A 26,023-nucleotide genomic window follows, 5' to 3' on the forward strand; every position below is an offset into this window, starting at 1 on the left:
TGAAAACAAAGCCCTCAGGTTATCATAACTCTTCTGCAACAAGATACATACAAGCAACTGGCGATATCTGTCGTAACTGATAAATATTTTTTAAAAAAAAGCCTGTGTGTACAAACGTTCCATTAAAATGTTCCATTAAATTTCTTAAAATTACTCAGCATGCAGAAAGCCGGCAAAACTGGGCCCTGAGTGACTAGAGCTGTAAAAATAATGGAGTATGCAGTTATCTACATTATAACCTAAGTTTTAGCTGGACCAATTGACATCCACAAACACATGGTTATTGCAAATACATGTAGCTGTGCTGGTGAAACTCAGTTGCTGATTTATTAGTAAGAAGCTATTTTTAGATGGAATATTTGCTACAGAACCTCTTTTTTTTTTTTTTTTTTTTTTTAAATCAAGCTGATCACCTGAAATTTTGATTCCATCTATTCGTAAAATCACACAGCTAATTGCTTTTGCTTTCTAACTGGATAATTTACACACTCAGATTAGCATCACATAGACGTTATACAGTTCATTGAAACATTTATGAGTACATGTTCACATTAGTTGTAGAGGCTAGCCAACTGGAATCTAAAAGAACACCATCTGACTAATATTAGCACTAACTGTTCAGTATTTTCAACTGCAATTTAATACAAAATGGTTTTGAATAACTGGCAGAGCTGAAGATCTTCACTGGGCAAATTGGCTAAACAATTGATTCGTTCCTAATTTTGCAAACTTCATAATCTGATTTGTAAGGTATTTCAAAATACAAAAGGAAACGTATTCAATGATTTATTGTAGTGCTTCCCCTAACTGATGCATTGCCATTTAAGAGGAACAGGATTTTATCAAAAAGCCACATACATTCTCATCTGTACAAGAACTTCTTGTTGTTAAAAATGCTTGGCTCACTCCCATCATCAGATCAATGGGAATTTTGCAACTGATCTCAAAGATGGCAAGAGCAACCCCTTGCTCAGAGGCTTTGTATGTGAAGCATAAAGACAAAAAATACACTCCACCAGGCAGCCATTGCCCAGCTCCCCACCCTCAGAGAACGTGAAAGCAAGCTTTGCTGATGAGGAAAGCATTCCTCCTCGCCTGGGCCACTGCCGTTTCAGCTGACAGACTTCAGCATGCCATCATCTGTCTCCGTCACAGGTTCCACCGAGTCCTGCTGAGAGCCAGCGAGGAGCATTAATCCTCAGCCAAGCAGCCTGCCAACTGTTTGCTCTGGGAAAGCTGTCTTCCCCTTGCCCACCCGTTCCCTCTTACCAAAACAGGAACGCAGTAGACAAGGATAAAAAAGTAGTCTGTGCAAAGGTCTGCAGGTCCATCACAGCATGAGAAGGTGAAATAAAAAGTTACGTCAACAACAACAAAGAACAAATGAATGCTTTGATGTTATGAATAGCTGCTGAAGCAGAAGGTGAAGCATGCTGCTTGCACCCCAACTCCTTCCTCCTGCCTTCCCCACATGCCTCCACTCCTCAGGGAAAAGCATCCAGACAGACTCTGGCCATTTTTAATGTTTTTTTCTCTTCAGCTGAGTTCCTCTACGATGAACAAACCTTTAATTCTTTGGAAACTGCTTACCAGAAATTATGAAAGTTGTGCAAGCACCATCTTGATGATTTTCCAGTGGGACTCATATTCTCCTCATAAACCTTTAAGAAGTAATAATACACAAAATCTTAACCATCATAGCTCTTCAGAGGTTATCTAAGTGATGTCAAGGAGCCTCCTGTTGGGCCCTTGTGGGAACGATACCCCATTACAACCAAAAGTCTCTAATACATAGCAGTCAAGATCCTTCGACTCCAAATTTCTTCATAATTTCAATAGGAAGAAATGCATAGCATTTTCTTCTTCACCAAATAGAAACTTCCTCAGATTACAAAGGACACGACTGCTGTCCAAGAGTAATTGTTTCTAAATTGGTTATAGAGGCAGTACACAACCTTGTACTTATTGTTTGTTTTGTTTTAAAACCAATCCTTCTTGGATACAGCCAGATTTCCAACTCAAAGAAACAGTCCACTGAAAGTCAACAAATACATCATCAAGCACTACAAGTTTCAATGCTCCAAAACAGATTTACAGTCCACAATAAAAGACCAAAAGCCAAAACTGTATCAAAAACACATCATCTTTGAGATTGGAATTGCTCTTGATTAAGTCCTAGATCACAACAGCAGCAAACATTTATTTTTTTCAGAGTTCCAGATGATCCAAAAAAAATATCAGACATCCTACAGTACAATGCAATTGTACTGAATACAAAAATGTTCAGATGTTTGGGAATCAGATAGACTTGGGCAAAACAACACAGGAAACCATCCCCGTCCTACCCTTATATCTCAATTCTGGCAAAAAAATTGATGTAGAGAGCTGGAGAAGAACATAGCATCTAAGGTGCCTAAAAGAAGTCAAAACCTGGAGAAACACAGGCAGCCCTGAGCTACATCTGATTGCTGCAGCTGATCCAGTGCTTCAGAGGAAACTGAAAGACACAACAACTCAAAACCAAAAATCCTAAAGCATGACACACACACACACAAAACAGGCTGTAGATAAGCAGTAACTTATGAGAAATTATCTGAATCAATATCCTCCTCTATCTGTGTGAGACATTTATAATTAGGAACTTTTTTTCTCTCCAGCTGAAACTGCTTACACCACCATATATGTAGTCATAGAGGCATATGCTTATTTTATGCTAACATATTAGAATATTTGCTGCCCTTAAGAGAGGCAAGAAAACACCTGTACTTTGGATGATTATTTCAATCTGGTGGATATGCAATCTGTGGATGCACATCTGTGGATCTGATGCTAACATGCAAGTGTGTGGTAACAGCTTGACTGCTATTATTGCAAGACAGACAAGGAAGCTTCCCAACAGATGGATAACTGAGAGGCTATAAGATAATCCCTAATTACAAAAGAATTTGAGATAGATGGCAGGCCTGAATTTTAAGGCAGTAATTTAAACACATTGGCCCTAAAAAGCAATTATTGAACACAAAAACAACCAACTCAGTTCCAAAGAAGCCCTTAATCCATCTTTAAACAAACTTTCTACTGAAAGCATTTCTGCATGAACACCTACTTTTACCACAGAATTTGGGTTGTGGGGTTTTTTGTTTTTTATTTGCCTGTGTGCATGTTTTTCAATTAAAATACAACAAGGTCTACTCTAAGCCAAAGAAGAGGCTGAGAATTAAAAGGTTAGGTTGTTACCACATTACAGATACACATCTGAGACTGAAATCCCATTGAAAAAAAATTAATGCGATTCATACTACAATCCCATTTCAGATTCACTGCAGATTAGAATGGACCAGCATCACTGGCTATGGCGTGGGGGCAAATCTAAAAGGGAAACTATATATACATGTATATGTACATACGTGTATATAAATATAGATAATACATACAATATAATACATATAATTATACATATACATACGTGTACATAAATATATTGGTGAGTTGCTAGCCTCATGCCCCTCTATTAAGTGCTCTGCAGGCTAGGGTTAAGCTCACCGGAAAGAAGGAAGCTCTTGGGATCTCTGTATCATGAAAATGCAGTCCTCTGAGCTCAGGACAAGAAGCAGCCCTTTCTCTTTGAAGTCATTTCCACAATTTCTGAGACACTGTTGAATGTTGAGAAACTCAGTGGTCTTAAGAATTCAGCAATATAAAGCAACATTAAGGAAATACTTAAAATTCTGGACAGTACCATAGAAGAGAAACAAAGGGATCATTTGCACACACCTTCCTCCGAGGGAAAGGTTTCTGAGAAAATAGCACATCCGTTCTAGACTACAACTTCATTTAGACAACCTTATTTGAAACATAGATGCACGTGTCTCAGTTTACTGTAATTCAGGTAGGATTTAAATCTTATAGCGTAACACATTTATTACTATTATTTTATTATCATCATTTACAAATAATTCCATTCAAGACTTATGTCAAGTGACTACCATATACCCAAACATAGATATCCAAAAGCCAACATGATTATTATTTTTTGTCCTGGAACTTGTACATCTTCTTTAGCAGTTAGGCACGGAGCAAAATTACATGGAGATGCTTGTTTGCCTTTAAAGACACGATAAAATCCTACTCCTGTCTCAACTCAAATCAATATGATTTCCCTTCTCATGACAGCTTTACCTTCCAAATTTATTTATGAACACCAGCAGCAGCATTTAGACCTTAATAGAAAAAAATACATAGGCACTTTTTACTTACCCCAGTACGTTTTTCCTTCCTTTCTTCTCTCTTCCTGTTTGCTTTCCTGTTCTGACTTTTTTGGAAGTACTGTCTCTGGCTTTCTTTCTCTTCTACCATCTGCTGGTACTCAGTGCAGGTAGAGAAAAGATACAGAAATCGATTCCCCTTTCTTTTACAGTTAATTTCACTGCCAGTTCATCCCCTCACATGGCAGTAGAAACAAGACTTCCACCGCTTATTAAATGGTGCACAAGTAGTAATTAAATGCCTTTTTAATTCCACCCCAAGTTAACAAATACATATTCATATGGCCTTGAGGTGAAGGCTCTGGACACCACATCTTATCAGTCAAACTTGGCCCTAAAGTCACAGAGGTTATGCACCATATAATGGCAGTTTAATGAATGGTCTATTAATTTATGAAACAGAAGGTTCATTAGCCACGCTTAACTGAGATTTCTGAACATTTTCTTCTGCTAATATGCCCTGCTCCCTACCCAACTCCAATTTTTTTCAGGGTGAACGCCAGTTTTAGAGCTGGAACAATGATCTCATGTTCGTGGTTAACAAACCTTGACTTCACTTCAAGTCACAATCCCACAGCCCTGCTTTAGTTTTCCATGAACCTTATGGGAGCAAAACCTGGAAATTCCTAGAACAGATTTGAAGAGCAGCCTGTTAAAGTAACTGCCCTTACCTGTCATATTGGTATTAGGATCACATTACTGAGAGGAAAAAAATAAAAGAAGAGAAAAATATTGTTGGAGTTTCAGAGAATTCAAGTTGTTTTGTAATCTGAAGAACACTAAAGCAGTTGGAGATGCCCCATTAAACTGGGGCTATGCAACATTGAATAATTTGCTTGTATCTCTTTGTATAACAATAATGAGTAAATTATGCGATTCAATATGATAGCAAAAGAGCAGTTCTTATTGCATTTTACGGCCTCCTATGAATAATATTAAAAATCTTGTTCTGCAATACACTTATAAATAAAACAATTCTTTAGATGCATACCTAAATCTTAGAATTAAATCAGAGATTGAGGGATTCTTCAGGTTAAGTCAAATCTCTGTATTATGTTGCAAAACATCGAAGAACATATTTAATGACTGACTTTAATATAATGTTAGCCAAACATTATGGCCTTTCTTTCTTCAGCTGGCTAACAGATGACAACTTCGTGTTTCACTGCTTTATAATAATCAGTTTAGAGATTTTTTTCTTTTTCCTAAAGATATATTTTTTCCTTCAATAACAAGTTTCTTCAATATATTCCCATTATTTAGCATTCAAAAAAAATTAAAAAAAAATACGTTCTTAAACATAAGTAGACTGTTGGTAGAAGATTGTTAGTTGCTTGTTTATTGGCATTTCTTAGAGCTAAAAGCTGGGTACTTCCACGTAATTTCTTCTGTTATTCTCCTTGCATTAAAAATCCGTGCCAAATCAAAGTGAACAGAACCTACATATTTTACTCAAGACTAATTTTTGTGAAAAGTTGTTCCTTCAGATGGGAGGATTTTGAACTCCTGATGACCACCTCACTCCAACATACGAATTGACCACTACTAATGTTTATGCGAACCATAAAATTCATCAGGTTTCCTGTTATTCACATGCCCAATTTACTAGAATTAAATTAATTCTAGTAAATATGAATAAAGGCAATGTGACATAAGTGAATGCTTAAATAATCTGTTAAAAACAAATGAACTCATGAATTAATCAGCTTCTCTAACAAAGCATGTAGTTTTGGTTGAAAAACTTCGAAGGAATTGTACTATGAAACTTTGATATGTTTTTACAGCACAAAGAGCGGCCTAGACAGTTATAAACAAACTACTTTTTTTTTTCCTTTTTTTTTTTTTTTTTTAAGCCTACAACCTTTTCCTGTCTCTTAATCGTGATCATTATTCAAAAATATTATTTTAAACTATCTACAGAAGAAGTATCACAGGATAAGGTACAATTTGAGAAAAAACAAGCGTAACTGGAAATACCAACAGCAGGTAAAAATGCATTACTTCAACCATATCGTTGAAGAGAACTGTCCTGTATCACTTCTGCAGTTATTCAGGGTTGGCATAGTGTCAACTTTTACCATATGTTTTTTCTTCCCTTGTTGAAAGTGAATCTTTCTGTCAAAGAGCAGCTGTTCTAAATTATCACATCAAATTTTAACCTTACAGTAGACAACCACTGAACCCACAGATTCACAACAGTGAAATAGTTTGCCTCCTTGACCTATGAAGGATTTGTCCTTGTTTAAGTCTACTTCTGCCTTAGCACAACAGATATGCCAATTGTCGTGGTATAAGATGTGGACAGGTACTTAGAACTGAAACCACAAACAAATTTTAGACAATGAATTTCTCACCTTCTATTCCTAAATAGACTAAGTGAAGTCCAATGTATTACTGTTCTTGTTGTGCTATCAAGAATAAAATGCAGTTTCAATGAAAAAAAAATGGGACATTAGGAATGCAGGTCTTGTTATTGGGTTTGCAATTCCAAGAAACAGACAATTCCAATACTTCTACAGTGTAAGTGTTTCAAGAAAGTCTGATACCAATTACTGGTTATTTAGATGTCTGCTAACAGCATGTTTTGACAACATCCCTCACGTTAAAGAGCAGCAGACGTATATATATTCTTGTCTTCCTGTACTCATCTTTCAAGATGGTTCTTACTTTAAGAGCATTTTTGTGGAACATTATCAAAACTTGCAGTTCTCACTACAATTGCTCTCTATTAAAGTCTAGTGCCAGCTGTCAGTTGTAATGCAAACCCCTGTTAGCCTTTACAAGCTCTGCTCTGGAACTAACAAGTGATTGTCAAATAACACTATGCACAGACACAAGTGGCAGAGAAACCGATGCAAAAAGTGCGTGCTCAGTGACTTCACACTGACAATGCAATCTTTGTGCCACTCCAAGCTAAGCTTCTACTCAAAATCAGCAAAGATAGTACAAGCAAAACATGTTCAGGATGATTCTATTAATTTAGCTTTTAATCTTCTGAAAACCTCCAAAGAAGCAAAGCCATTAAAATGAAAAGCTTAAGAAAATGCCATGAGCATCCCTTAAGATACCTGAAGTAAAATCCTGCACAAAAATTTAACAGTCATGGTTTTGAGCATGTAAGAAACTCTGACAACATAAGGTGTGGATTTCCAAGTTAAAAACCAAGTACATGTCTCACACATATTTGTTGAACTGTGGAGAATCTGGATCTGCATCAAGTATATGCCCTAGCTTTATTTATTTATTTATTTATTTTGCTGCTGGAAAAGCAGGTGAGGTAGATGAGGAAAGAATTATGTACAGTGTGGCTCTTTGGCACAGCAAGTGCCACCTCTACACCACCAGAGACCTGCACTGAACAGACAGTGAAACTATATTAGGTTGCATTTTGCCAGTTATTAATATTTTTGCAATTATTTTATTTTCTGACCACACATGTCCATTTCCAGACTAGTTTCAAATACACTCTGAAAATTCATTTCTGAATACACCTGCTCATGTAACATGCTGATACCTTGGAGCAAAGTATTAGAAAGCTTTTTTAAAGAACACGAATACTAGGTTCCTCATCAAGGAATATTAAACGAATAAAGATATTTTAGAAAGCTTTTTTTAAAAGAACACTAATACTAGGCTCCTAATAATTGCATATTAAAAAAAAAAAAAAAAAGTGATATCTGTAAACAAGTGTTTGTTTAAATATGCCTGTCAAAATCTGCAAAAAATTAAAATTTCTTTGCAGGTAACTGCAGAGCAAATGCTTTCTAACTTGAGAATCTGTACAGTATCGTACCAAAAAAACTCCATTCTCAAAATTTCAGAATATATGTATAATCTTGGCTTGTTTAGGATATGTGAAAAATGTGTTCACAAATCACAACATTGTGCCCAACCAGTTTTACCTCAGAAACCTGCATTTTTGAATCTACTGAGTTTATGATATACAAATTGGAGAACTCTTTCCAAATTTTTAATAGAAAATACTACATAAAAAGTTGGCTGTGATCTTTTCAAAGTGCTCAGAGCAGAATTAATTTTGCCCATATGAAAAATCATCTGTGTATCTGAGATAATTTTTTTAAGATTAAAATAAACTCTAAGAAAAAAGGTAAATCCTTCATTGTGTGTTGTGCTTATAGAATATAAGTGAATAAAAATAATGAATATTTTACAAATAATGTGATTCATAATTTATAGCTGCTGTCATTTTAAGTTTACTAGCTTGAGAGATTGAGTCCTTTAAAAAAAAAATAAAAACAAAACATCTATCTTCCTTTTTAAAAGTAGAAACATACTTCAAATCTAAGGAAAAAATACACCTCAAGCCTCTGCTTTAAATAATTGAAGTCCATATGCTTTTCCAGATTTAATGTAACAGGCAACTCTCTTAACAGTTATTTTATTTATATATATATATGATCTTCATATGACCAGTTCCCACGTTTAGCAAAACTGTTCCTATACAGTGTCTAGGAGTTAAAAATCACACACTTCAGTACTATAAGCAACACATCCCAAGTCACTCAGTAATTTCCAAGGGAAAATGTTATCATCTTTGCAGTTGCAGCAAGCATGTGTGCCTTCCGTCTGTTTTCACTTGCATAAAGCTAAACAGTTCCTCGCAGTACCTTTGTTCTCTTCACGTGTAAAGTTGTCTTTCATCTACTGCTACAACCAAGTGAAACATATATTTACTCATTCAGAGACAAAATGATTATTTTAAGCATAGAAAGAAAAGAAATGTTTTCCATCCTAAGTATTAATGTTGTTTTGCATATTTTTATCTCAAGTGCGAAAGTACTGAAAGAATCAAGCATTGAATGCAATGATTCACATTTAGCAGTCACAGATGGCATTCCTTTCATATCTCCAGAAACTCTCAGAGAGAAATACGATTTGGGATATGCTCACTATACAACTTAAAGCATTGAATAATTTAGTGTTAGTAGAAATTTCATGAAGTCTTTTTTGCAATAACCAGGCACACTTCACCTCTCCCTCCCTCACCCCTTACTCCCTTTCCTTCCATTCAACCCACCTGATTAATTGCTAAAAATGATATATACAGGGAAGGGCCATCAGAATAAATCCTTTCTTTTTCTTCTGGCTTTGTCATAGACAATGTGTCAGTCACTTGTGGTTAAAGATTACAATTTTATTACATACTTTTACAAGGAAGTTTACAATTCCAGTTCCAGCAACTAAAATTTAGAACTTCCCCTGAAATGGTAGTACCCAGAAAATATAATTTTGTGCTTAGAATCATTCTTTTCAAGCCCACAAATTTCATTTTCCTTTTGATAACTGGAGTCACAAAGATTTTTTTTGGTCTTGAGGCTCACCTGTTAAAACCACTCAAAAGAACGTTCAAGCTCACTCATACTTCCACGTGGATATACGATTGTACACTGCATGCTCGCTCATTATCATGAAAAATATCATTCTCCATGTCCAGCTAGGCTTTCTGAAGCACACAAAATAAACCAACGAAAGAATAGACACATTTGGGATGGAAGAGGTTTATTAGTCTAACCCTGCTAGTGCAGGATTTGCTTTGTCAGTTGGTTACTGTATTTTGTAAAGAAACATCTCCTGAGAGGAGTTTTCCACCGTTATTTCTCTGAGGAAACTTCCAAATTACTACAGAACTAACAGCAAAGACATTTCTTCTCATGTTTATCCTACATTTACCTATTTATTTTGATGCTGTTACCCCAACTAACCAACCTTCATATCATTAAGGCTGTTTCCTTTGTGTATCATGCAAAACTAAAGCGAGCCTAGCTTCTCCACATAAAAATCACTCATGGGACTGGTGATGTGAATGCTCCTTTCCAAACATTATGCCACTGCATCAATTCCTAGTATACTTGCAAACTGAATATTACATGCAAGCCTCATTGCTCTTTTCATAAAAATCACATTCTTTACTTTAAGTATCTACAGAGACAGTCACAATGGATGACTCAGTCAAAAAGGATGAGTGAATGTATGGAGAAATTACTCTGTCCTCCAAATAAGAAGGCACTGAAAGAGAGGGAGAGCCTGAAAAACAGACAGCAGAGATAACAGGAGAGAGAGATCGAGACTCATGTTAATAAAAAAACTGAAAAGGTAACAGTTATGTATTATTCCTTACTATATAAGGATATGGAAAATCTTACCCAACTGACTTAAAACAGAAAGCAAACACATTAGAAGGTATGCTTTTCACATAGGACAAGTTATGGAATTCATTCCCATAAAACTTATAGATATGAAATATATCTGAGTCATAAAGGCAGACAAATTAAGAGGTGGCAGGTCACCGATTCCTATTACATACCATTTTTCTTACAACACACGCCTTAAGGCTTTGTAACTCACTGGCTGATTGTTAAAAGCCAAGGAACATACCCTGTAAAGCAGTGCTTTATTCAGTTTCTTACGTTTTTCCTTAAGAATCTGCTTTGAGATTCTATCAGAGAAAGAAGACTAAGGTGCATAAACCTGCTTCCATCTAATTCGCTATGGCTTTTTTATGGGAAACAAATGGAAAAGATGAGTTATCCATGTTGACTGCAGAATCAACAGAAGACTCTCAGAAGGTGTTTAGTGTGCAGTTCTAACCAGATTATTATTATTATTATTTTAAATCAAAGGTTAAAACAGTAATTCTAAGAGAAAAGATGCTATAAAGATATAGTTTGGACAAGATGGCATAAAGACAACTTAGAAAAGACATCGTGAGGAAATAGCCTTATTTAACCATGAAATATTACATAAAGATTGAATAGACAAAATCACTATGACGCATGTGCTGACAAAGCTCCAATAATAAACAGTGTACAATGGATTAGATATTCTGTATTTAGTTAACTAATGCATATTAAATAACAAAGACAAAAAGTATGAAAGAGTAGATTCTCCAATATAGCACAAACATGACATCGTACCTTACCTTATATAACCCTACTCCCTACAAAATATTTAACAGGTGCCAAAGTCTTTGCTAGAGGAGGTGTTAAATCTTAAATGTTAAATGCTGTTAAGTGAAGTAGGTTATGAAGACAGCATTCCTTGAACTGATGTATACAACTGCCTTTTGAGAAATTGTTTCTCCACACCTTCACAATAGCAAGGATGCGTATGGTCACAGCAAAAAGAGTCATGATTCTTTATCTGACAGGTGGATATTGCTCAACTGGTAAAATGTTTATCAGCTGGTAAGACTGGGAACAGAACAACAATTTTACTGATGAACCAAGACGCCCAGTAAAACCAATAGACCAGTCTTGGCTTTTCATGGGGTACGTTTGTATCACACCAGGAAGAAAAGAGGCTTGAGCCTTGTGTTCTCTTTTCCTGGTTAGACAGAGAAAGGGAAGCAGTCTCAGAAGCATGTTAAAAATGGTATAAATTGTGTTATTTTGAGGGCGTGACTATGCCTTAATATTTTATCAAGTACTGAGACAGGCTGCTCTCAATAAAATTTAAATGGGCTGATTACATACCATTAGGGTCCTTCATTTTAATCATCACAATGACACCGTTTGGAAAAATAGCATTACTAAAGCAAACAAATTAAAAATAAAATAAATATTTAAAAAATCAGAAACTGTCCAAATACAGGATCAAGTAGTGATGGCCACTGTAAGTCAGTGAATGCTTCCACCTATTGTGAAAACAAAAATTTCTATTCATTGCTATTCCAAACTTCATCTGAGCATTTTTTTCCGTCAATTATGCCTTGATTCCAGCCCATACTTGCAACATCATTTTGACTGTTCTTCATACTCTACTATCTTGACTACGCTGTTCTCTTGCTGAAAAACAATCGAACACTCCTCCCATCCCCCTCCCTGAGAAAAAAAAATACAGCACCCTAAAAGAAGGATTAAGAGAAGGAGAGAAGAAAAGAAAAGTGAAGGAAAGGTGCAAGAGCAGCCTTCAGCAGGAAGTCAAAGCATATACTTTAAACTTTTTCCAAACCGTCCAACTCCTGCTGAGTTACTGATGCAGACAAATGGGAGGTTTTGGATTACTGACTGCCTTTGGAGTGCCACTTCAATCACACCACGCTGAAAATATTTGATAAATATGACTTTCAATAAAAGTTAGCAGAACATTATATATTACATCAGAATAAACCAGAATGACCTGTCACTATTGTTAATGGTTTCATCATGCATCACTCCCTTGATCAACAGTTGGTGAGGAAGTTAGAAAAAAAAAAAAAAAAAGATGAAGAAAGAGAAATGATAGTAGTTCTATGATCTGATTTTATGTCTTCAAAATCATGAATGATCACAGAATCACAGAATTTCTAGGTTGGAAGAGACCTCAAGATCATCGAGTCCAACCTCTGACCTAACGCTAACAGTCCCCACTAAACCATTTCCCTAAGCTCTACATCTAAACGTCTTTTGAAGACTTCCAGGGATGGTGACTCCACCACTTCCCTGGGCAGCCTGTTCCAATGCCTCACAATCCTTTCAGTAAAGAAGTTCTTCCTAACATCTAACCTAAAACTCCCCTGGCTCAACTTAAGCCCATTCCCCCTCGTCCTGTCACCAGGCACGTGGGAGAACAAACCAACCCCCACCTCGCTACAGCCTCCCTTGAGGTACCTATAGAGAGCGATAAGGTCGCCCCTGAGCCTCCTCTTCTCCAGGCTGAACAAGCCCAGCTCCCTCAGCCGCTCCTCATAGGACTTGTTCTCCAGGCCCCTCACCAGCTTCGTTGCCCTTCTCTGCACCCGCTCAAGCACCTCGATGTCCTTCTTGTAGCGAGGGGCCCAAAACTGAACACAGTACTCGAGGTGCGGCCTCACCAGAGCTGAGTACAGGGGGACAATCACCTCCCTAGCCCTGCTGGTCACACCGTTTCTGATACAAGCCAGGATGCCGTTGGCCTTCTTGGCCACCTGAGCACACTGCTGGCTCATATTCAGCCGACTATCCACCATCACTCCCAGGTCCTTCTCTGCCTGGCAGCTCTCCAACCATTCCTCTCCCAGCCTATAGCTCTGCTTGGGGTTATTGCGCCCCAGGTGCAGGACCCGGCACTTGGCCTTGTTGAACTTCATGCAGTTGACCTCAGCCCATCGGTGCAGCCTATCCAGATCCTCCTGCAGAGCCTTCCTACCCTCAAGCAGATCGACACACGCACCTAACTTGGTGTCATCTGTGAACTTAGTGAGGGTGCACTCGATGCCCTCGTCCAGATCATCGATGAAGATATTAAAGAGGACCGGCCCCAGCACCGAGCCCTGGGGGACGCCACTAGTGACTGGCCTCCAACTGGACTTGGCTCCATTCACCACGACTCTTTGGGCCCAGCTATCCAGCCAGTTTCTAACCCAACGAAGCGTGCGCCAGTCCAAGCCAAGAGCAGCCAGTTTCTTGAGGAGAATGCTGTGGGAGATGGTGTCAAAAGCCTTGCTGAAGTCAAGGTAGACCACATCCACAGCCTTTCCCTCGTCCACCCAGAGCGTCACTTTGTCATAGAAGGAGATCAGGTTCGTCAAGCAGGACCTGCCTTTCATAAACCCATGCTGACTGGGCCTGATCGCCTGCTTGCCCTGCAAGTGCTGCGTGATGACTCTCAGGAAGATCTGCTCCATGAGTTTCCCTGGCACTGAGGTCAAACTGACAGGCCTGTAGTTTCCCGGGTCTGCCCTCTGGCCCTTCTTGTAGATGGGCGTCACGTTTGCTAGCCGCCAGTCAACTGGGACCTCCCCCGATCGCCAGGACTGCTGATAAATGATGGACAGTGGCTTGGCCAGCTCCTCTGCCAGTTCTCTCAGTACCCTTGGGTGGATCCCATCCGGCCCCATCGACTTGTGCACATCCAAGTGCCGTAGCAGGTCACCAACCAGTTCTTCATGGATAGTGAGGGCCACATCCTGCTCCCCATCCCCTTCCACCAGCTCAGGGTACTATGATATACCCATACATGTATATATTGTTATATACATACATGTAAACTCAACCTAATCTCTGCAGAACAGAGTAGGAGCTTACCCCAAGCATCTGACAACCTGTTTTTAATAACAGCATTTATTTTATTTTACTAAGCTCAACTTTTGTTTACTCACTTGTTTGACACTTTCTGCAGTGATTGTCTTTTTGCACTCATGTATACCTGAAACTGCAAACCAACTGCTTTCAACTGTCTACAGGGAAGCAAGCTCTATAGTTAGCAAGATCTTATACAGTGATTAGAAGAATATCACCAACATTTCAACATTTTTAAGCACAGCTATAAGAGGCCCTAGATAAAGTATTCCTGCATGCCTCTCCTGGTTTTAGCTCTTAGCAGAACAGTTCAACTCATTTTTCCTAATATCTGTAACTAACTGCATACATAAAAGCTCAGCTCCCCTGTTTATTCACTGTGAGGACAAAAACAATTTAACATCTACTGAAAAGCAAAACTAAGTAAAAGACACTCATACGCTCCTCCAAATCCAGGCAAGACACCATGATTAAAGGAACAGGTTTCTCAAGTACTGTGGCTATGCCTACTCTTGTTTGGTGAGCTCCTAGTAGCCCCCTAAGACTTGCATGTTAACTTTCATTAATTTGCTTAACTAAAGACAATTTTAACAAAGCCAGCACCCTTTCAGGCACTCTGCAAAAAGCTATTAAAAACTCAAGCGTCATAAGATCCAAATTATGCTCTTCGAAAAAGCAAAATGTAGACCAATGTTTTGATTAATACTGAAGTTACATAAATATTCTATGCATTCGGATATCGTTACAGAAAACATTTATGGGAAAAAAACAACATCTCTGGTGTAAGTCTGTTCTTGGGAGCATTCACATAACCACAGTTTGCGGAAAACAAAGGCCTGCAAAAAATGATTTTGAGTTAAATGCAGGAGCCTTAATGAAAATACAATTTTGAAATTCAAACATTTTTCCAAATATACCTGCATTTAGGGACTACACTGCCTGAAATAATGCTATTTTTGATGACCAACTCCAACTAATCAATGCAGCTCAGCAGCAGATACCAACTACTTATACACCAACACAAAGTTAGAAAAAAATCACACAAATATTTTGATATAACACATTTGGGACAAGTTTAACCTACTGAAAGGAAACCCAAGAGTGGTAGAGAGATACTGTATTTGCTACATACTGTATTAACTAAAAATCAATTTTTCAACCTTGTCAAATATTTTAAAATCAAATTACATTACTTACAGAGATCAAATAAACCCCATTTTCACGGCAATTTTATGGACTAATTTATTTCTCTCAAGAATTTGCAGAAAATTAACATGACCCAATACATAGAGTAGGGACATAAAGTGAAAGCCCTGTTAATAATCGAACTGTGAACATCGAGTGCATCGTTACCTTGGCAGGCAAAGCCTCTTTCTTCATAGCCAGCATTACACAAGCACTTCCCTATGGGCACTAGCCATTCTCCTTCTGTACTGCAGTACATCTTGGGCGGCTCTTCCTCCTTGGAATGGTTGACACAAGAACCCCGCACCTCCACCAGTGACTGGGAGTCCATGGGAACTGTATCTGGAAACACGGCGAGGTTCTTGACAGTGAAAGGGCACTTTTTGAAGTACACTCGCACCGAGACTAAGGCAACACATGCACCTACATCTTGAAAAGCCAAGTAAAAGCCTTTCCTGCTAACAGGCCCCACCTCACGGACTTCTGTATTCAGCTTGAGAATTCGGTCCCCAAGATCCATTTGGGTGAAGCTCTCATCAGCCGCAATGGTGTCGATCTTTGTAAACTGATGTTCTCTGAACTTTACCGAATGGTCATCGTCAGATTCCATGTAATACAGATTGAAAGTCTCTTTGCAAGTGCCCAGAACTAGAGGAATACTATTGCAGTCCCTCAAGGTAAACTTGAGTTCCACATATATCTTCTGAGCTGAGTTGCGTGGAATCCAGTTTGTTCGCAGCCAATTGTTTTGACTGTGATCCATAACATTGCACACCTGGTAAGTTCTGATTGGAGTATAATGCTCATCAACACCACTGATCTCTTCCCACTGGAAGAAACAAAAAAACAGGAAAAAAAGGAAATATCTTAAGATTAATGAGCATACTAATAAAAATTCCATTTAGAGACAGAAGTTGTGAAAAAGCAATTCCAAACAGGTCTGACACCACTTTGGACATTACTATAAAACAGTTAGTAAAGTCTGGCCCACCTTGCACTTACTATTTTTCTCTTAAAACATGTAAACATCTTAAATGAACATAGAATTCACTCGTAAGAAATCAGTTTTTACCAAGTTATTCCAAGGTGGCATGAAAGGTATGACAGCTGTTTTGCACTTACTGAAAACTGGTTTCTTAAAGTAATGGTACATGTTTACTATGCAATGCTTTTGATTGTGATCCCGATGTGTCTTTTCTACAACCACACTCACTTCAATCAGAAGAGGGTCCTCTCTAGAACACCACATTTACACTGCTAGAATCAAGTTGTACCTCAAAGACTCAAACAAGACTCAGAGTAGAGACATAAAAAAAAAAAAAAAAAGCCACTGGCTCCTGCTGAAATTCCACATAAAATAAAATTTTACATGCTTTAAATTTCCTCAAAGCGCGACAGTTGATTTTGCTCAAGATATATGTCTTCAAAACAAGTAGTCCAATTTAGCTCACTTTCCAGATTTACTAAAATTTACTATCAACTTAGTATCTCAGTTACTAAATTCTTGCGTATACTCTATAGGATATAATGCTAACATAGATTTTGAAGAATATGTTGTCATTGTTTGGTTTGGAGGTGACAAACGTACTTGACCCAGATACTTGACCCAAGAAAGGGTTTCCTATTTGTTAATGACTCATGGGCCAATCTCACCTGGATTCTGAAGTCAGTTACAGGACAAGAATATTTGCCATTCACAGTAAAAAAAAGAAATCCTATAGGGATACTTAAAAGTAAATATTTACCATTAAGGCATTCACCATACACCACTGAGTGAATTCATATGCATCTTCCTTTGCTTTTTCCCCAAATGGATGACTATGACCACTTGTTTGTTTGTTTTGTTTTCCAGGTCACAATTTTTCAACTTTTATCCACACAAAACCAGCAGCTGTTCTATATTCTGAGTCTTATAATACAAAATGAAGAAGCCTGACCACTAGAACTAAAATAATCCTTGCCATGAACATCACCTGTTCATTACAAGATTACACCATCGTTTAGGTCAAAAGGGACCCCCATCCACCCCAACTCCCTGCTCAAGCAGGGTTAGCCAGAGCAGGTTGCTTAGGATCGTGTCCATTCAGGTTTTTGACCATCTCCAGGGTTGGGTACTCCACAACTTCTCTGGGCAGCCTGCACCAGTGTTCAGTTGTGTTCAGAGTACAAAAGCTTTTGCTTGTGTTTAAATTTCAGTTTGTACCCACTTCCTCTTGGCCTTCCACTGGGCACCAGAGCAAAGTTTGTTTCCATACTCTTCATGCACTGCTATCAGGTATTTGTACACACTGTTAAGATTCCCCTGAGCCTCCTCATCATTTTTCCTATGCTTCAAACTTAATTACAAAACAAAAAAGGCCAACTCCTATCGTGATAATGAAGTGTATCCTAATAGAGCATATGCTAGCACAGCAGCTACAGAAATCCCTGTTTCCCTGTCACCCACAAACATAGCCTTTGCAAGATTTTATATATATATATGTGTGTATATGTATGTATATAAAAACACCCACAAACGCTGTCCCACAGCAGTGACCAGATGCAGTGCACCTGGGGAGCAGTAGAGCATAAAACAGAGCTACTGCATGGTACAAGTACAGGAGTACAAGTGAAGTAGATTGAAATAAGTATGTTACAAAAAATCACTGCCACCCTCAGAGAATAGAGAAAAAGAAAAATTTCTTCCAGGAAAGCATTTTCTCTCAAAAATCAAGTCACGTCGACGCTATATTGAAGATCCCAGTCCAAGAATTTCTCATTTTACATAAGCACCTTTTGCTCAAGTGTCTTCAAATCCTGCAGAGAAAACACTGGAAAAGGATTATTCCCACTTAGCAGACAATGCAGCTGAGGTGTAGAAACAGTAAGTGCCTTTATAGAGTCTTTGCTTTGCAAGACACATATTCCAGCCTCCTCCCCTCTCTCTCTCACACATGGAAGAAGGGAAGAGAGAAAGAGAGAGATGGGGCAGCGAGAGGGAGAAACAGGAGTTGGCTGTATCACAGTAACATCTGAGAATACTCAGTCCCAACCCACTGACGCAGGGAAGTTTTGGTATGACTAAGAGCTGCTCTGCACAATGAAATTGTCCACACACCACTGACGATCTGATTTTAAATCATGTTATTAAACCAGTAGATAAAAGCAGTGTAAATACTCTTCCTTTAATTGAAACTAAGTTTATTTTAGTTCATTTTAAGGAACTGACTATACACAAGTTTTATCTCTTCCTGCCTGCTTCAGCAGAGCTAAAATCAAAGTCTTTGCATATGCACGTGGCAGCCGAAAGCTGCAGCAAGCCATGCCACACTGCTCTGCCAGAGAGTTAGCAGTCCTGGGGCTTTGGGAGCCAAGGCTACTGCACCAGAGCCCGTGGCCACCAGAGAACTGGGTGTCCCACGGCAGCCCATCGTACAAGGACCTGCCCCCACCTGCATGAGAGGCAGCTAGACCCTTGCTCCCAGACTCAGCTCCCAAAACTCACCAGAGTACCTTCCTCTGATATCCATCCTTGTACTAGTAGTGTCCCTGAGCCAACAGGCTCTGTGCAACAAGCCATTCAGGTGCCATCATTGCCTCCCAGGAAGCTCGATATACCTACTTAACTACAGGTCTTATCTGCACAAATAAAAATTCAAAAATTCAACTACTAGATGAAACTTGGTAAGATTATGAAACAGCATGTTATTGATGTTTAAAGCAGCTCATAGTGATCCGTAAGTGATCTACTTATTATCTCTTCCATAATATTTCTGATCAGTTCGATGTATTTTACACATCCAGTGGGAGATAGAAACAAAATCAGGAACTTGCAGCATTTAAAGCATCTCTACAGCAGATGTTATTTTTCTGCACAAATCTCACTAATTTTTATTCATAACTTTCTTATCAGGCATGCCTACACGGGGAACTGAATTGCATGATAAAGGTAGCACCACATCTATGTTCTTCACCTACAAGTCCGAACGAGCAGTTATCACTTCATTAATTTGTAATGAAGACAGAATTGCTGGGCAACAATTGCCACCATGTCATTACCACTTGCATAAATAAGACTTGAAATCTATCATTTAATTCTCAAGTACTGCTAAACGGAAGGCACACTTGACCAAAATACTGTCACAAATCTATCAAGATTGCAGCTAATGCTTTAGAAAGAGCTAAGGTGAAAAGTAAGTCAGTGAAACTACAGGAATTGTTTCCAAATCAGAACGTTTATCAGATTCACGTAGGTTGATGACTTTGATAATTCTGGTAATGAAACTAAAGAAACAAGCAGGGTTTTTTTTTGTTTGTTTGTTTGTTTGTTTGTTTTTTACATTGTTCATACATAACAACTTTTCCCAATAAGCTATCATAATGCCATCCCCAAGTGATTTTAATTCTAAACAGACTATGAGGCTTAACTGCTCTTCATGACCTTTTTTTGGATACTACCAACGGCAGCAAACAAGAGACTGCTTTCACCAGTAGAAAAAAAATCATATATATATATATATATATATATATGATATTTATATTATATATGCGAGATATATATATCATATTATATATATGATATTCCCAATAAATTCCCAGTAACTTGTATGCTCAAGTCACACTGACTGACAAAGTTGGGGCAGAATGGATTTTTATTTCTGGAACAGATATATTGCAGCAAATATATATATTTTTGTTTGTTTGTTTGTGTGTGTGTCTGTGTTTTGTTTTGTTAGTTTTTTGTTGTTTTTTTTTTTTTCCTCTTCTCATTCACTTTTCTTTACTAAAGGGAATGTGGAGAAGTGGTTGTAGTGCATTTCCTAGGATTCCACAGTAAAACATTACTTGTAAATATAGGAACCTCAGGCACAAGTCCTCAATTCTTTCACTCCTCCTATGGCATACTTCAGTTTTTGTGGCCTTTACCCTTTATTATCAAAAATCTTAAGTTTAGATTAAGAAACTGAGGGCTATTATGTGTTTTACAATTCAATTCATATGCCACTGCATGATTCCAATGAATTAAATCCTATCTTTCAGATCCTCATTGCTATAAATGACTATAAAACTCCCAAAAATGGTGTTTGAACATTTTTCAAGGCACCAACAGAATTCAGGCACCTATCTTCTCCCTGAGACTCCATTGATGTTCCCAGGCAACAGTCTAACAAAATCTATCTACAATTTTATTTTACACCCAGAAATTTGGTATGATGTTATATTTGGTAAGATTGACAAGCACCATTTAGATACGTCCAACTGTTGTTAAACATAAAAAGTAATTCTGATTGTGGCTGGATTGGATGTACCTTGAACTACACAACCACTGCGTGCTCTAGAATACAGGTTGGGGGAACATTGCTGAGAAATCAGAACAAACGTGGTAACCTGGTGAAATGATTTCAAAACCTCAAAAAAAAAAAATCTTCATGTGCTAAGGTGCCTCAGCTTTACTAAAAAGATCAGTCAAACCATTGCTTGTTTCTAAATGAATAAAACACGTGATATTTTTCTTGTCAGTGAAAATGCTTTTTTGCTATCTACGAGGTGTTCACGTAAGCCACCATTCAAACCCCTCCCCAAATCTTTTTTTGCTCAAATACTGAAAACTGACCTTGCTCTCATTTGCTGGCTCTTAGCATTCAGTACAATTTCTCAGCCAGCAAAAACACCATCTTTATTACACTTTGCTCAGCTATGACAGAAAAGTATGCCTTCCCGTGTACACACACTTTCTGCCTTCTGCTACTCATTCAAGCAATTCCCTCTCCAAACAAAAACATTACGATAGGAATCTCACGTTTCAGATAGTCAATGCATCCAACTTATTAACATTCCACTGACAAAATACCCACTAGCTCCTAATATCTTTTCTTATTTCTGCCTTTGGTTGCCAGGCAGTTACAATACAAAGAGGTAAACAAGCACGAAGCCTGGTATCCTACACATCTACGGCTCATGCTTGGCCTCCAGCATGGATTCTGGTGTTTAACAAAAGATGAGTGCGAACAGAAGCCTTCCTGATTGGGAGCATTAATGCACTTGCTTTCACTCTCTCCCTCTCTGTCCCCCCTCCCATTGCTTATTTTCATAAATCTTGTAGGAACTTCAGTCTCCAGAGACCTCAGCTCCACTGTGAAACTCTGTGAAAATTCCCCTCTGGGTTCAAAATCCACTACATGGCATCATCTTCTTCCCTGTATATACACACAAGTGCATGTGTCTCTGTGTAGTTCCATCTCCTTCAGAGATCATGCTAAAAAGAAGGCAGATATGGGTCACAGTGCTTAAAACAGTGAGATTAGCGTAGACCCTATTTATTTCTATTAAAAAAAATAAAAAGTAAAAATCTGTATTTGCAAGCAGAGAATCAAAATGGTCAGTTCTGAGCTGAAGTTAGACATACGAGGGCTTCATGAAGTACTTGGAGCGCTGAAATATTCCAAAGCTGCATTAAAGTTCAATTACATAAAATACTCACATCACTGACCAGCAAACATTTGAGACATGACACTATATCATACTAATATTGTTTGGAATTAGCGTTTGCCTCAGTGAGTTTACATTTACATTAAATTTACATGAAATGAATAATTTTGGACACAAGGACAGAAGTTACAGCTGACAATTCAGAAAAAGAGTCCTGATCATGAGCATAATGGAGATATTTCACACTAAAGTTATTTTCATTGAAACTAAGAGATTTCCATCACAAAGAAGTATTTGACTTTTTTTTTTTCCCATGAAATCATTAAAAAGATCGGATCCTAGAAATTATATTTAACATCTATACATTCAAAAGAAGTTCATTTTCTTGTCTTGGAAAATGGAAGTGCTACCAATAAATATATTCCTAACCAAACAAATTCAATGCCTATTACACCTTTTCAAGTTGATATTACAAGAAAATTGTTTCATGTATTTGTCACTGGAACAGTTAAGGATGCTTCAGCATTACACAGTGCTCTGTTATTTATCTTAAGTGTGGGAAATTAATCCTCACTGACATAAATCTTTCATTCACTTGTTTGTCTGTGCTTGACACTTGCCCAAGAATCCATAATCCTGCTTTCAAGGAACATGGGCAATTAACTTTACTAAGAGCATGAGCACAGCCTGAGTTGAAATGCTCAAATAAAACCTCAAGTATATCTTGTGAAAGATGACTTCTGATAAGCAAGACTTTCAGAGTAGACTAAAAACTGAAGAAATACTTCTGTTGGGAAAAAAAGAACAGCAAATCTTTTAAGCCCAGCCATTACCATCGTAGACATCTGTATCTTTAGAAAAGACCCCAAAAGATCTACAAGTCATTTTCTGACAACTTTCTGCTTCTTACCTTAATTAAGTGAAAAGATAATTCATGATAAGTATGAAACGTCTGACATATTCTATATCATGACAACATAAAGGGCAAGATGAAAGGCCTCAGGCATGGGAATATTCACCACTCATCTAATTTTTTTAAAAAACATGCTTTAAGAGTTTTACCTAAAAATCTTTCAATATGATAAAAAGCAATTATACCATGATATATGCATAAATTAAATATGATTAATTATATATACATGTAATTAATATGTGTATTGGAGTCTAACACACTTTACTGCACATTATCCAGCATTCCAAACAGGTGGGCCTAATGAAGCACACATTTGGGAAATGGGTATCAGGATTTAAGACAAGACAAATAACTGATGCCTCTTTTCTTTCGCTACTTAGACTTTGTTACTTTAATACTTCGATCTACAGCATTGTTTTTTTGTTTGTTTGTTTTTGATTTTTTTTTCAGCGATACTCCATAAATCCAGAATTACATTCTGTGAAATAATTAGATCTAAACGAAAAATGGAACCTTCCCAAAATGCTATATAAAAGTTGAACTGAAAAGTAACAGGAAGTAAGAGCTCTGAAAGCCTGTGCTTAACAAAAACCCTGTGATGACCATATCAGAGAAGAATGCAGTCCAGACCAGCTCATCAGTATGAAAGGCTGTCCTCATAACACCACCCAAGGCATTGATACAAACCTCACAAATACCAGTCAGCTGAGATCAGAGGATAGATAATGATCAGCTTTGGGAGTTTAATAAATTTGGGAAGGACCAGAGTAATTTTCTTGAATGTTTAGCATTCAAAATAAATGAAATTACCTGCTGGCACTGAGATTCCTCCAGCTTCTTTTAGTTTTATCTAAGTTACAAATGAAGAAGAGGAAGTTGCATTGCAAGACATTTCCAGTTAAGTGAAAATATTGCCAATACATAAATCTAAGACACAGATTTGATACACTTTTTCCTAGTGCTTTTTTAACAATCTATCACATTACATACCTGTTAGTCATACCTGTTAAATGAAAAAGCTTCACTGGGGTACTACAAAAAATCTAAGGTTGAAAGAAAGTTGTATTGGTATAAAATTACATGCAATGATATTTGGTCTAAGGTCAACCTAGTATTCCCATGGTATTCCCTAGTAGTCCCTAGTATTCTCCCTTTCTGTTCAGTTATCCACTATTCTTCACATTTACAGGAACAGAGGAAACACAGGAGATTTTCTTCATAGCTTCAAACTAAGTTAGGTTTTCCTTATAACTAAGCAAAACAGTTTCAGAATTACTACAAATTCTAAGAAATCTTGATTTCTTGTCTGATGAGAGATCAGGTGAAATGAGAAACTCATTAACAGCATCTAGACACTCAGTTTTGACCAAACTGAGGTAAAGCATTTTGACTTACGAAGCATAGCTTCAGATTTACCCCCATAGAAATAAGTCTAATGGAAAACTCTTAGAAAACTTTTTGAACTTTGTCTGTTTTGCTTTTTTCACCTCCCCCCTCCTCCCACCCCCCACTAGTATAAGCTCACCACCAAATCATAGAATCACAGAATGGTTTGGGTTAGAAGGGACCTTAAAAGGCGAAGTTGGAAGGGGACCCCCCTCAATGGGCAGGGACACCTCCCACCAGACCAGGTTACCCAAAGCCCCATCCAGCCTGGCCTTGAACACCTCCAAGGATGAGGCATCTATAGCTTCTCTGGGCAACCCGTACCAGTGCCTCACCACCCTCTGAACAAAGAAACATTTAACATCTCATCTAAATCTCTTCTCTTTTAGTTTAAAGACATTATTCCTCATCCTTTTACTATACTCCCTGACAAAGAGTCCCTCCCCAGCTTTCCTGTATGCCCCCTTTAGGTATTAAAATAATTTATTAGTTTCAATAATAACAAGTTTCAATGTTATTAAATCAAACAAAACAACACAAGAACAACAGCAAATAAAACAACCCAAGCTTTATGAAATAAAATGAATGTCATGTTTGTTCATCTCATAACAATGCCGAGCAATGTTGAGCAGCCTGCAGATATGTTACAACGGTTTCAAACAACACTTGCATTTTAGAGGAATGTCAAGAGAACAAAGATGCTTACCCCCCTTCCTTCCCCTGGTATTATTCCCCTATTCTTTTCTATCCTCCACACAACCCCCACAAATAGTACACACAATCCAAATATTTGAACGCATCTCACAAGACCGGTGGTTGACCAGATAAGGGACTGGAAACCAACAGTATCCCAGGAGGTGATAAGATACAAAGGAAGGTGGAAAGGACCAAGAGCTTCTTCCCTCTACCTCCTGCAGTTGCACCATCCTCTGCTATCTACAGCACAATATACACTGCCACAGTGTCAGAATGTCTTCCAGTGTAAATAAACCTCATTTCTCGAAGGCACAACAAATGCGCATAATTAAATACAAATCCTGACCCTCTTCCTCTCTCAGCTGGTAAATGAAAGCATCTTACTAACAACAAAAAAGGTGTTGGATGCACTCACGTCTCCTAGTCATCTCCTAGTTTGTTTGTTTGTTTTTTTGTTTAGTTCTTCTGTGAAGTAACATAAACATTAAAAATAGGGCTAAAAAACAGTGCAACTGTAGTTGTAGGTGCTAAGCACATATTAACATCCAGTATTTGAAAAAGCAAGGGTGTACACCTCATCATGGCAATACTAGACTAATAATTGAACTGCAGAAAGAAGAGTGGAGTTATCTTTTTCTCCTCCCCATCTCTAATTGCTAGACAGCTGAGTACCTGATCATCAAACTTGCAAGGACAGCTGATTCTCACCCTTCTGCAAGCGAAATTCCCGGAATCATAGGGAGGTAAAAAGGTCACTGCAATGAGGAAAACACCTGACTTCAACTTTCTACCAGACATCTGAACACAGCATTCAAGTGCCAGTTCACAGCTTGGACAAGCAAAACACTTACAGCTTTATTTTCTCAAGGCTGCATGTCTTCTTGAGAAACAGATTTCAGTCTAATTTATCTTGCAGGTTAAACAGATTTGCTGAGTTCCCCACACCACAGTCCCCATGGCTGAAATCTGTACTAAACTACCAGTCACAGAGAAGTGCCTTTCATCCACGAGCATTGTACAAACTAAGGAAGATCCACCCTTCAAGCATAGCTGTTTCAGAGATGGAAATAGACAGCTGTTTAGTACAATGGGCATTTCAGCAAGCAGAATTTAATGCCAGATGGAATTTACCCAAGGCTGTGGGTACATGGCAATCTGGTAAAAAACTGTCT

The 26,023-nt window shown here is 37.9% G+C and overlaps 1 protein-coding gene across 1 annotated transcript in view; it reads right to left on the reverse strand.

Moving 5' to 3' along the window:
- The window catches only part of EPHA3 (EPH receptor A3), a gene marked incomplete at both ends in the record, with an annotated part of 219,328 nt that overhangs the window by 134,472 nt on the left and 58,833 nt on the right, over nucleotides 1-26,023 (reverse strand). Inside the window, one exon of the mRNA XM_084306056.1 lies at nucleotides 15,617-16,277. Coding sequence (XP_084162182.1) covers nucleotides 15,617-16,277 — 661 coding nt within the window. The remainder of the gene's footprint in view (nucleotides 1-15,616; nucleotides 16,278-26,023) is intronic.

Source organism: Netta rufina (assembly GCF_964035555.1).
Source record: "Netta rufina genome assembly, chromosome: 1".
NCBI classification, from domain to species: domain Eukaryota; kingdom Metazoa; phylum Chordata; class Aves; order Anseriformes; family Anatidae; genus Netta; species Netta rufina.